Genomic DNA, 14,344 nt, shown 5'->3' on the forward strand with positions numbered 1-14,344 from the left:
CAGGAGCGATTTCTGAGCACAGAGCTAGGAGTAACCCTGAGCGCTGCCGTTATGGCCCAAAAACCAGAAGAAAAAAAGAGAAAATAGATTTTTCCCCTTTGCTCTTTAAATCAAATAATTTTATAAATTGTTCCCTTTTCTAACTCAAAACATTCTGTAATTTTTCCCCCTACACTACCTATTATGCTGATTTGCTCTATTTTTCTTCAGTTGCCCATGTTTATATAAATTTTCTTCCATTAATTAAAATAATGAAATTTATCATTTTGATGTTACGTGTATCCCTTTTTTCATCTTCACAGTGACTTTCAAAATTGCAGAAATGTTTCAATGTTTTCCTGTCTCCGGTATCCTAAGTTGTACTTTTGCATGACCTTAGGATTCTGGCCTTGGAATTATGCTTATATTTGGGAACTGGCTGCAAAATTTAAGACATCTTCATTAAAAATAAATATATGAATAGGAAACAATCATTAGCAGTATCATCATAGATCAATGAACCTTAATAAAAGAAGAGTTAAAAAACTTAGATCAACTAAAGAAAAAAAAGACAGCAACGGCAAAGAATTTAACAAACATATAGCTGTGTTGCCAGTGTGACTCAGTTTATTATATGTTCAATTAAATAACAGTATGCCTGTAAGGGTCAATTGGGTAGCTCAAAGGCTAAAGCTCTATGCTTTTATTGCAGGAGGCTTGAGTTTATTTCCTGGCATTCTGTGGTTTTCAGGACATCATCAGGAGTAGTCTTCACACTGCCAAGTGTGGCCCAGAAAACAAAACTAATGAAATTCCTATCCTACAGTATTTATTGCTTTTTATACCTGTTCCTTCCACTATTTTGTGTGTAAACATCTGTACTCCTACAAAGAGTACATCCTACAAAGATCATATTTTCTATTTATTTATTAGAGAAGGTTGTTCAATTAACATAGTTCCCATATTTTGATTCTAACATGATACAAACTGCTCTCAATGTACAGGGATAAATAAGAGCCTCTCTTTTTAAATGCTCACAAGATGTAGCAAGAAAGTAAGCAGGGACTGGAGTGTGGTGGTGTGGAATGGTAAGGCATCTGCTTTGCTGGCACTAGCCTAGGAAGGACAATGTTTAGATCCACCTGCATCCCATATGGTCCCCCAATCCAGGAGCAATCGATTTCTGAGCGCATAGCCAGGAGTAACCAAGTGTGCCCTCTCCCAATTAACACCCCCCCCCAAATAAGCAGAGCTTAAAACTGTATATATTTCCAGAAGCAATAGCACAGCAGTAGGGAATTTGCCTTGCATGTTACTGATCCCGGTATCTCATTTAGTGCCCCCGAGCCTGCCAGGAAAGATTTCTGAGCACAGAGCCAGGAGTAAACCCTGAGTGCCTTCAGGCGTGGCCCAAAAACCAAACCAGGGGCCGGGCGGTGGCGCTAAAGGTAAGGTGCGCCTGCCTTGCCTGCGGTAGCCTTGGACGGACCGCGGTTCGATCCCCCGGTGTCCCATATGGTCCCCCAAGCCAGGAGCAACTTCTGAGCGCATAGCCAGGAGTAACCCCTGAGCGTTACCGGGTGTGGCCCAAAAACCAAAAAAAAAAAAAAAAAAAAAAAACCAAACCAAACAAAACCAACAAACAAAACCACACCTGTACCTTTAATCAATTATATGAGACAGATATAAAAGTCCAGAGGGCTTATTAGATGCAGTAATTGATTCAAAACAGACATACATGTTTTCTCAAACACAAGTTTCCAAGTCAATTTTCAGTCAATGCTATTTATATACCGATTGAATGCAATGGTCAATATCTGTAATAAAAAAAAAAAGTGTACCACTTAAAAAGTCAGAAAACGCATTAATTGCTTTGAAGTCTCAGAGTGAGAGGTATGAGGTGGTTTAACTCAAAGTTATGCTCTCCTAAATTATTTTTAATCATCTGGGAAATAAAATCCTGAGATTAATTTTCTGAAAGAAGTACAAACAACTTGATTTTGCTTCCCTTAGTAGATATAATTTTACAATGTTTTAAAGCACTGTTAATTGATCTCAGCAGGATCATGCTTCATCTCTTTGACTGAGTAATTATGCAATTCTGTAGTCAGGGTATCCATTATTCTTTCATTCAATTTTCATTCCAATTTTCAAGGTCAGGTTTTCTTTTTGATATTTTGCTAAATATCTTGCCTCCCATTTATCCATGTACTGCTAACAAATTTTTGTTTAGAGTCAAGCTTATTTTAATGTGTTTATTGGCACAAGTTGCTTTTTCTAGGTTGCTAGGTACTCTTTTATTAATTTTCACCAGAAAAGTAATTCATACTAAGTCTTGCAGTCTTTTGTGTGTATACACTCACATATATAAGAATATATGGTCCTATATATACATATAGAATTCTATACTTATTTGGTCTTGTATAGGTCTACATACGGACATAAATGGTTTTTAAGTATCAAAATTGATACGGGGTCAATAGTATGGTGGGTAGGGCATTTACTCTGCATGCAACTGATCTGAACTGAATCTCTGGTAATCCCAGATGGTCTCCCAGGTACTGCCAGGAGTAATAATTACTGAGCACAGAGCCAGGAGTAACCCCTGAGCATTGGTAGGTGTGAATCAAATATATGTCATGTCCAATGACATTCAGACTCTTGATAGCTCGTAGAAATTGTGCTTAAAAAGTTACTTTAGGGGCCAGTGAGTTCGCTCTGGTTAGGTGTCTGCCTTGCAAGCGCTAGCCAAGGAAGGACCACGGTTTGATTCCCCCACGTCCCATATGTTCCCCCCAAGCCAGGGGCAATTTCTGAGCGCTTAGCCAGGAGTAACCCCTGAGCATCAAATGGGTGTGGCCCACCCCAAAAAAAGTTACTCTAATTTTTCTTTTTTTAGAATTCACTTTTATTAACTGCAAAATTAACCTAAATATAAAATTTCAGTGTGCCATGCTATTTATTTTTAAAGACTAAAGAATTCATTATCAATCAGACCATAGCACTTTTAATGGTGTTCTATATAAATCTTTGTGTTAATTACACATTCTTCTTGACAATGTATCTTAAAACAGACAGATTGTTTACAGTGAAGTCTCAAATTAAAGGATAGCAAAGAGAAAAAAAGAATCTATTAGCAGGGCCCGGAGAGATAGCTCAGCGGAGTTTGCCTTGCAAGCAGCTGATCCAGGACCTAAGGTGGTTGGTTTGAATGGTGTCCCATATCGTCCCCGGTGCCTGCCAGGAGCTATTTCTGAGCAGACAGCCAGGAGTAACCCCTGAGCACAGCCGGGTGTGACCCAAAAACCAAAAACCAAAAAAAAAAAAAAAAAAAAAAAAAAAAAAAACCAGAATCTATTAGCAATGTCTGAATTGGGATCTATTAGCACTCAGTGTGAAATCTTAATAACTGTCTTTAGAAGTCAGTTTACAGAAAATGGCGGTAGTTGTTCACACTTATGAAAGTCATACATTAAGTACAATTACAAGCCAGAATTTACTGATAGTATTAACTAAACTTGCTTTTGAATTTTATACTTTGAGTTTAATTTGCAAACACCTCAATTCTTTTCTATGTTAGGGATAACACTGTCGCATAGATTGGGTAATCTATCAAGATTCCTAGTTATTATTCATTCACAGTTTCGCTCCACATGCTTCTGTTTTTCCGTTAGTTTTATTTGTAATGGGAAATATTTATTGATTCAAATTCAAATTAAATCTGAAAATAGAAACTCACACTTTCTTCATTCTTTTCTTTTAATGGGTTTACATGAAATGACTCAGAAATCTTTTTCTCCTAGATATAACTTTGTGATAACTGATGTCCCGACCTTAATTATTTTTAGGAGATGAGAAAAAAAGCAATATGTTGATTCTAATGCTAAAATAAAATTTTATGATGAATATTTACTTTGCTAATATTATATTTAGGGATATGGTCCCTTCATATTATATTAACACCTATAAAACTTATGTGTTTTTAGTAAATAATTCATTTATAAACCAATTGAACTTTCATAAAAGTATTTCAAAATTGTTTATTTCAGAAGTATTTAAATGGCTTAAAATTTACAAACAGTAAACATATTTTTAATTTACTGGATTAAAGTATTAAAATATCTTCTAAAGAAATTTAAAATTATTTTAAAAAGTCAAGATTCCTTTGATTACTTGATTTAAATATTTTAAAATTTAAATATTTCAAAATGTTAAATATTTTATAATTCTTTAAAATATGTTTTGGGTACAGAGGTGTATAATGACCTTTTCTATTTATATAAAGCATTAATAATTAATGTTAGATCCCTTATCCTGCTAAGTTGAAAAATAAATAAATATTTGCTTTAAGTGGAAAATACTTTTTTTGAATTTACATTAAAATTCCATGAAAACCCAACTGTGTTCCTCTCGCTTTTGTTTTGGGACCACACCAACAATGTCCAATGCTTATGTCTGGATGTTCATATCACTCCTGATGGTAGTCTGTGGACCTGATGGAGTGCCTGGGCATGCAAGGCAAATGCCCTACCCACTCTGCCCTGCTGTGTGCTTCTCTTTGATGAATCATTTTATAATTTTAATTTTACCTAGTACTGTCAGTGATATTCTAAATTTAGTGTATCACTAAATTAGTTAATTTATTTTAATACTAATCTTATAGGATTTGTTAACTGGAAAATTAGAATAGAATGACTATCAATGTAAAATGAAAAAATATATAAATTATATATTTTTATATATTTATATGTATATATATTTTAGGGAATTGCCAAATAAGAACTTTGCATTAACTTTATAGTTTAAGCTTTAACTTTGAAACAATGTGCTCATACTCTTATTCAGGCCCTGTTAATATAACGCCTTTTTTAGTCATATGAAATTGGTCAAAACTATGGAAATATTTTTACAGTATAATTATATATAATTTCAATCAAATCAGAATTATTTTTACCATTTATATTGCTGTCTGTATTTCTATAAATATTAATTTAGAATAAATTTAGAATAAATAAACAACATAAAATAATTTTCTCAACTTCATTATTATTTAACTTCTGTTATTTCTCTATATTATCCTTTTCCAATTGTACTTTATAACTATATAATCCAAATATATATTTACAAAATATTTCTTATATTTTAACAAAGTAATGCTGAACTTAGATCTAATATTTCTAAATTCCAAAATATGTTTATTTATCAGTGCAAAATGTTTTTCTTTTTTTTTGGGGGGGTCACACCCAATGACACTTAAGGGTTACTCCTGGCTATATGCTTAGAAATTGCTCCTGGCTTGGGGGACCATTTTTTTTTTCTTATTTTAATTGATAGAAATTTTCACAATTAATTTCAATTTTGTTCAGATTCATTTTCAGGTTACTTGTTTTATGCAGAAACATTGAAATAATGGATATCAAAATAATAAATGTGCATATAAATAATTATATTAATGCATATATTAAATTACCCCCAGTAAAATGTAAGTATAAGACAGGTAAATGATAACACTTTCAGTTATTTTTTAAATATGAGTGATTTTTTTCTAAGAAGTTGCTGCAAATGTTTTGTTTTTTCTCCACATCCAGCAATTTCAGGATTTATTCCTGGCTCTTAACTCAGGGATCACTCCTAGTGAGGGCTGGATTAGCAAATGTATATGGGATGGCGGGGATTGAACCAGGGTCTGTGGTGTGCAAAGCAAGCACTGAACTCACTGAAGTATCCGTTGCTCTAACTCTTCCCCCTAAAAAGTTTCTGCAAAGATTAGTAAAAAGTTTTTCTCATATAAGGAATGAATCAAATACATATTTGATTATTAATCTATTTTCCTTTTGGTTGTATTAATAAAGAAAACATTTTCCTTATGTTAGTGACATTTTTAAAACAAAATAAAACATTGTTTTTTATGACAATAAAAAATACAAGAAATGAAACTATGCATTTCAATAAATAAATTCTCCCTCTTTTTCTTCTACAGAGTTGCAGAGTAGCTCTTGTGGAAATCCTGGAGTTCCACCCAAAGGCATATTATATGGTACAAGGTTCGACGTTGGGGACAAGATCCGCTACAGCTGCGTAACTGGATATATCCTGGATGGGCACCCCCAGCTCACGTGTATAGCCAATTCTGTTAATACAGCCTCTTGGGATTTTCCTGTTCCCATCTGTAGAGGTAATGAATAAATCTTAGTAATAATATTTTTGGACTTTGATATGATAAAATTTTGTTTAAAAGCAGTGCAAACTGTTGCATCTGTTGATTTTTTTCTAATACAGGAAGCTTCTGGGGCCAGAGTACAGCACATAGGGAGATTCATTTGCACACAATTGACTCAAAGCTCAATCCCAGGTATTTCAAAAAGTCTCTCAAGCACAGAGCCAAGAATAATCCCTGAGCATAATTAGATGTGCCTCCAAAACAAAATAAATGAAATATGAAGTTTAAAGTTGCATCTATATGGGTCTAGAACAATAGCAGAGAAATCTGTTAGGGCATTTGCCTTACCCTCAGAAGATCTGGGCTTGATTTCCAGCCTCTTGTAAGGTTCCTGGGCAGGCCACATGTAATTTCTGGGCAAAGATAGAGGAGTAACTCTTAAGCACCATTGGGTGTGGCCCCATAACAAACAACTCCACTTTGTATAAATACACATAAATATATATTTATATATAACACACGTGTGTATAGACAATAACTTCCATAACTAGAAAAATACTTGCTAAGGCATTATTTGTAAATGAGTTGAATATCTTGTTACAGATGATTTTTTCTTCATGGATTCTTTGCATATTGGTCTTTTCTATTAATATTAAACAATCATAGTGTTAATGTTGTATTGAAATTTTATTAGATTACCAAGGTCATTATTTCATTTTCCTCGAGGTATTAACTGAATCTGGTATTTTTTTAATATTTCTGAGAGTGCTGCATTATGTATCACCTCATTAAAAAGACTGAACACATCAATATGATATTACAAGCAAAGGCTCAAAGTATGACCATATTCAGCATTAGCTGAATTCATGGATAACTCCTGATCCTCAAGATGATTGTGATTGGCATAGTTTTTACCCTGGCATTTTTTAAAAAATAACTTCGTAGTTCCCTCTCAAAAGTTGGCTGCTACAGTGGAGCCAGAGCAACTCCTTGAAATCAGACACATCTATCTTCTTCAACTAGCTTTAACATTGCATTGCGAGTGCCCTTAGGAAAAAATGATCAAGTCTTTGAGCTGCATTTTTATCCTTTCAGCAATGAAAGAGACAAAATAAAAGCCTACAATTCAGATGATTCTCTCTCTCTCTCTTTTTTGTAGGAATAGTAAGGTAGTCTGTAACTGACATAAAATTTCAGATATACATTGATGGTAGATTTTAAGTAACCTCTATTTGCTGTTGTTGCTGCTTCTTCTGTTTCTGCAGAAACTGCTTATTTAACTGTCCTCCCTGCTTCCCCCCCCCCTAATATTATCTGTATGACTTCCATTAGCTCAATGAAGTTAAACACGTGTAGTTGTTATGGAGAATGTAAAAGCATAGTTACTATCAAATTCTGCAAAGCCAGACAGAGCTCAGAAAATAGAGGGGGAAAGTGTTCTGGGTTATTTACCTAGTAAATGTAAATAACTTTGAGTCTAAAAATTTTAATTGTGTTTCAAGGTTATGAATTTCTCTGATAGGATGTCTTGGACAATGATAGGCTGTATAAGTCCTAGGTCAAATTCTAGCGAACAAGGATGATACAAAAGTTTAAGGATACCAGCAGTTGCTTCACTCCTTCACTCCTCTAAGCTTAAGTTTGGATGTAGGCACAATAATTGTTATTATATAGAAAAATCATACCCTAAAAGAACTTGAGATTTTTATTGTAGGCTTTTCCTCTTGACGTTGGCTGTATCTATTGCCATTTACCAACCTGATAAGCAAAGTTTCTCTTTTAGGCAAGATACCATTTATGTCTTTCCAGACTACTTCACATACAAACATCTTTGAAAAAAAATGACACAAACAATAGTAACAGTTAGTTGTAATTTCTCTTCACAAATTTGCAGAGACTGTAAATTTTAATCCACTGACAAATTTCTCTTAAAAACCACACAGAAATTTTGGGTACAGTGGGCTTAAATGCATTCTCACTAGTCCAAAGCCAGAGTCTGATACCACTACGACACTGTACCAAAATAAATTTACATTTACATTTTTCTTTCCTTTCTTTTTAAGTTTTGTTTTGTTTTGATAACAAAACCAGTAGTACTCAGGGCTTACTCCTGTCTCTGAACTCAAGTATTATTCCTGATAAAGCTTAGGCACCAGATGGAGTGCCAGAGATTGAAATCGGGACCATTACATGCAAGACAAGTGCGCTAGCTGCTATATTATCTCTCCAGTCTCTGTACTTTTCACTTCTTTAAAATTGATTTATAGTGGAAGAAAATAGACTTGCATATTTAAATTAGTCAAAGACAATAATTTTTCTTAAAATATAAAATTTATGTAAAAAATTTATATTAAGTGTTTAAAACCATAAAGCTTTTGTTTTCCTCCTTTTTTGTTGAGGGGAGTGCTCCGAAGCTGTAATCATGTGACCTAAGACACTTCCTAGCCAGTCACTTCCAACCAGGCAAGCACTCAATGTGAGAATCATGTGATGTTGAATTGCTAGGATTCTTGGATGTCCAAAATTATCTGTGCTGCCCCAAAGGGATTTTCAGGGCTATATCTTGTGATTGTTGGTACTTGGGAATTTCTGAGCTGCACCTTCATATGCTTAAGAAACCATATAATATCAGGAATAAATCTAGAGTCAGCTATAAGCAAGGAATATGCTTAATCACTTTAACTGTTTCTCTGTCCCTAAGAAGCAATTTACAAGATCTCAAAGGAGTATTCTTAATACACCCTAAACTGTAATTTCTGTTCTGGTGCTCTTTCTCAGTCTCAATTCAGATAATAGCCTCTAGAGTCTGAAATATCCAAGTTTAGTAACTACAAATATTGCTTCTAGGGCCATTGAACAAAATGCTTATGTTTGTATCTTTTTCTTTAGTTGACATGGCAAGGAATATACAAAATTTCTAAAATTACAATCCTTTCTACAATTTAATGTGATCTATGTAAGGTGTCATTATATATTATCATTTATATTAGCTATATTTTACTCGGTTTTCCTTAATGCAAGCTACTTTTAACAAAGAAAATAGCCAATGAAAACTAGATGAATCCTTATAATCACCCATTATTTGTTTTACCACTATTGTATTTTTGCCAGATTTTATACCTTGTGGTCTCATCTTTTTACCCAAGTTCTTCTAGGTTTACTTTTTGATTTCAACAATAACTTTTATGGATTTTTATTTATGCCCTCAAATGGCACTGCTGTTTTTGAAAATGCTGCTTACTCAAAACTCAAAAACCTTTACTTTTGCTCAGTAAAACACTAATATTGTTACATATATGTGTATATATGTAGATACATGTATACATATGTGTGCATGATCAATATTGTAAAATCATATGTAATCTTCTGGAGGTGAGATTATTAAAAGCAAGTCTTGAATCTGGGCTAGACACAAGTAGTTTGCTGGCATGTACTAAGTCCTGAGTTTACTTCAATCAGTGCATTACTCCTCTCCTCACAACAGCATTACTAATTTTGGTTCAGGTGCTCCATGGCCCCTCTAGTCTGAGAAGCACTGCACCCTGGGGAATAAACACTTGAATAAATAGCCCAACATACCCAAGTTGAGTATCTCTGAAAATGCTTCCCTTCCTCTGATGAACTCTGAACACTCTCTGGGAAGCCCTCCCTCAAATCAACAAGTCTTGTTTTTAAGAACCCAGTTGATCATAATAAAACCAAATCATCAAGATAATGGTCAAATATAGCTTTAATATTAGATTCTGTATTGTGGCACTTACCTTGGCAGTTAAGTGGAAAGAAGTTCAGATAGGGACAATGCTTAAAGGAAATATTTCACAGAGAATTAGCTTAAATCTAAACAGATAGAGCACAAATATTATCAGTGAAGCGATGCTATTTCTATCCAACCTCAAGCATAGTTCTCTGTCCTAATCATATTCACTGGTTAAAGGTAGAATCTATAAACTCATACTTGATAGAGCATATGATTTAAATTTCTAAAGCAAAATTAATTTTGTGCTGAACCAATTTTCTTAAAACTTAAAGAATAAAGAGATAATGTATTTGAATTATGTGGGGACTGTCATAAGCTTGAAAGAATAGATAGACTGTTACTCCGATAGCATCTGTCCTGCACTGTTTGCTACAGGATAGTATACTGATTCTTTAATTTTTAACTTTGCTAGGGGCTGCTAACCCTGTAATGTTCACCCTGTTACTTTCCCTGTCATTTACACAAAATTTCTCTCCTTGATGAAGACCTTAAATTTGGTGGTTCTTGGGACACTTCCTAACAAGGATAGTTTAGTTAAGATAAATGAATGTCACATCAAACTGAGGGTATGGTGTAAGGGTTTTGGTGTTTGTGCACAGACAGGACCGAATATGATCAACACCATCTGCTAATATTTGTAAAAGGCAACTAATTGCCTCGTATTGGGCTAAATGATATTCTCTGTAAAGTGTAACCTAAATCCTGTGCTGGAATGGAAATACACCTGCACTAGCACATGCTTTTTCTGTATTTCTTCCATAAATATTTCCATGACTTTTTTACTCATTGGAGCTTTGATGCGGCCTCAGAGTTTTTCTTAACCTAGTCCCCCTTAGCAATTAAGAGCAGTCGTCAGACAAGGTAAAATAGATAGGCTATTCTTAGGTTAAACTTTGTAGAATTCATAATGATCTTTTTTATTCACAATGGCATTTTGGTGTACACATTTTAGGGAAAACTAATAAAATTTCTTTTCAAGGGTACATAAATTATTGTCTTAGACATCTAGACATCTAGACCTTGGGGTCAGAACAATAGCACAGCCAGCAGGACATTTGCCTTGAGTTTCATCCGCAGGATCCCATATGGTCATTGAGTCTGCCAGAAGGAGTGGTTTCTGGTCACAGAGCCAGGATTAATCTCTTAATACCTCTGGGTGTGGCCAAAAAAAAATCTAGACCTGGCACCCAAATAAGCAGTGTCTTAAATAAACATATTTAGACTTAAGTAGTAAATCATAGGACTTATTTTTTTTTATTTTTATTGTGATCATAATGGCTTACATATCTTGCACAGTAGTATTTTACTTACATATTAACATTGAATCAGGGGAATACCCATCACGAAGTTTGTCCTCCTCCCATCCCAGTTCCCTTTCTGCAACCCATAGACCCCACCATAACCCCCCAGGCTGCTAGAGTAGGTGGACCCCTCTTTGTCTAGCTTACTATTAGTGGTCATATATCTGTTTGGTCCTGGTACCCTCCCTTGTTTCCCCCTCTATTTAAGAGGCGGAGCTAGATAAATCGAGCTATGTGGTTTTGTTTGAAGGAAAGAAAAGCAATAGATTAGGGTACAAAATAATAAAAAATAAAAAATAAAAAAGAAGTCATAAAATCTATTCAATAGAAGGTATTCAAAACTTGCACATGATTCTAAAATGCAGTAGTGATTTTTAGTGTAATAGAGATAACATAGTTATCACATATATATGTGTGTATCTAAATATCTAAAAATATAGATTGACAGTTAAATTTGTTCCAAGTGGTTTGTTTTAATAAAAGTACTTTATAAAAAAAGCAGAGCAAAAGTTTCTGACAAAAGGGAACTTGACTAAATAAAAGTTTCTGTTTGAATTTAAAGTTCCTACTGAAAAAGTAGAACATTTCTATAGCTGCTTAAGTGTTCTGTTTTCAATGTTCCCTTTTGTATTACATAAAATTTTCTTAATTCTTTAGAACATCATTATCTGGATTATAAAAATTAATGGGAATAAATGTGACAACTATCCTAAAATATATCAGAATTCTTGGTTCTACCAGTAGTAGAATAATTTTTTTAGGAGAACTTTAATCTATATATTAGGAGTGTCAGGCTGGTGTGAGTTTGTAATTTATGTTAATAATTAAAATGTTCTTCAAGGTCACATAACTTTTCTGCATCATTCATTCTGGGAGGTTTCATATTTAAAACATATTCAATAATAAAACATACTACAATCTCATTATAATGTACAGGGCAATATAGCACAAATTTAGATACACTATATGAATCAGTCACTGCCATCATAAAACACCTTATCTATTCTTTCTGTTTAAAAGAAGATCTGGTCATTTCTCAGTATATTGGTAAAGTGTGTGTGTTTTAAATGCATGCGAAACATAGACTGCCATTCTTCTTTCTAAGGATGACATACTATTCTTCTGTCTTTACCTACATCTAGAAAAGAAAATCAGTGACTTCTGACATTTTAACTTTTTTTTGTTCTTCTTCTTGTTCTTGTTATCCACCTCCTCTTTAGCCTCCTCCACCTCTTCTTCTTCCACCTCCTCTTCTTCTTCCACCTCCTCTTCTTCCTCCTCCTCCTCTTCTTCCTCCTCCTCTTCTTTCTCCTCCACCTCTTCCTCATCTGCTTCTTCTCCTTCTCCACCATCTCTTTCTTCTTCTTCTTCTTCTTCTTCTTCTTCTTCTTCTTCTTCTTCTTCTTCTTCTTCTTCTTCTTCTTCTTCTTCTTCTTCTTCTTCTTCTTCTTCTTCTTCTTCTTCTTCTTCTTCTTCTTCTTCTTCTTCACCTCCTCCTCCTTCTCCTCCTTCTTCTCCTCCTCCTCCTCCTTCTCCTCCTCCTTCTCCTCCTCCTCCTCCTTCTTTCTTCTCCTCCTCCTTTTTCTTTTGGGGGCACACCCAGTGGCACTCGGGTTACTCCTGGCTCTGTGCTCAGAAATTGCTCCTAACAGGCTAAGGGGACAATATGGGATACAAGGTCTGTTTCAGGTTGTCAGTGGCAAGGCAAACACCCTAACACTGTACTATCACTCTGACCCCTAATTTCCTATGTTTTGTTGCGCCAGCTAAATATTAGCCATAAGGTTCATTTTCATCTCTTGTTTCCCATTTCCTCCCTCATTTTTAAAATCAGCATTTATAAGTCAAACACTTTTGTTGCTTTTTTAGATTATGCAATGTTTAGGTTCCTTTATAATTCATTTTTGATGGGGTTAAGAAGAGCACATCCTGGTACTCAGGGCTTAATTCTGGCATTGTGTTCAGAAAACACTCTTGGTGGTGCAGTAGAGAACATACTACAAGTTACATGGTTTGAACCCAGGCAGCATGTGTTCAATGCAAGTTACTTATCTGTTTGCTGTCTCTCTGGTCCATATGATCTTTGATATAAATGAATCCCTTTTTAATGTGGTAAAATTATTTTAATGAATATCTATATATTTTACTATTACTATAGAATTATATTAAATTACAGATATTTGGGTGGCATGTAAAATGTATATCATTTGATTGGGTATTAGAAAAACTTTTATGAATTATGCTTTAAAAATAAACTATACAGGACAGCAGAGAGAAGGCACAAGACATTTGCAGTCTGCTGTCCTATATAGTTTAATTTTAAAGCAGACATCATCAGACTTTTTCTAATATCCAACAAAATGATATACGTTCCACATCACTCATCATCAGGGAGACAATGATGAGGTACTATCTCACACCACAGAGACTGGCACACATCACAAAGAACAATCAGTACTGGCAGGGATGTGAGAAAGGAACTCTCATTCACTGCTGGTGGGAATGCCATGGAGATTCCTCAAAAAAACTGAAAATTGAGCTCCCATATGATCAGCTATACGACTTCTAGGGATATACCCTAGGAACACAAAAATACAATTCAAAAATGCCTTCCTCACACCTTCATTGCAGCACTATTTACAATAGCCAGACTCTGGAAACAACCAAGATGCCCTTCAACAGTTGAATGCTAAAGAAACTGTGGTACATATACACAATGGAATAATATGCAGCTGCTAGGGGAGATGAAGCCATGAAATTTTCCTATATGTGGATGTACATGGAATCTATTATGCTGAGTGAAATAAGAGAGATAGACGCAGAATAGTCTCACTCATCTATGGGTTTTAAGAAAAATTAGGGACATTATTGTAATAATGCCAGAGACAATAGAGATGAGGACCAGAAGGACCGGCTCACAATATGAAGCTCACCACAAAGAGTATTGAGTGCAGTTAGAGAAATAACTACACTAACAACTATCATGGCAATGTTAATAAGTAAGAGATGTAGAAATCCTGTCTCAAATACAGGAAGGGGTTAGGAAGGAGGGAGGGGGCATTGGTGGTGAGAATGTTGCACTGGTGAAAGGGGTGTTCTGTTTTTGGCTGAACTCCAAATACAATCATGATTGTAATCATGGTGCTT

The 14,344-nt window shown here is 34.6% G+C and overlaps 1 protein-coding gene across 1 annotated transcript in view; it reads left to right on the forward strand.

Annotated features, from left to right (window-relative positions):
* CSMD3 (CUB and Sushi multiple domains 3) overlaps window positions 1-14,344 on the forward strand; it is a 1,236,222-nt gene that overhangs the window by 268,027 nt on the left and 953,851 nt on the right. The window contains exon 4 of the mRNA XM_049773958.1: window positions 5,960-6,154. Coding sequence (XP_049629915.1) covers window positions 5,960-6,154 — 195 coding nt within the window. The remainder of the gene's footprint in view (window positions 1-5,959; window positions 6,155-14,344) is intronic.

This window comes from Suncus etruscus, chromosome 5, assembly GCF_024139225.1.
Source record: "Suncus etruscus isolate mSunEtr1 chromosome 5, mSunEtr1.pri.cur, whole genome shotgun sequence".
NCBI lineage: Eukaryota > Metazoa > Chordata > Mammalia > Eulipotyphla > Soricidae > Suncus > Suncus etruscus.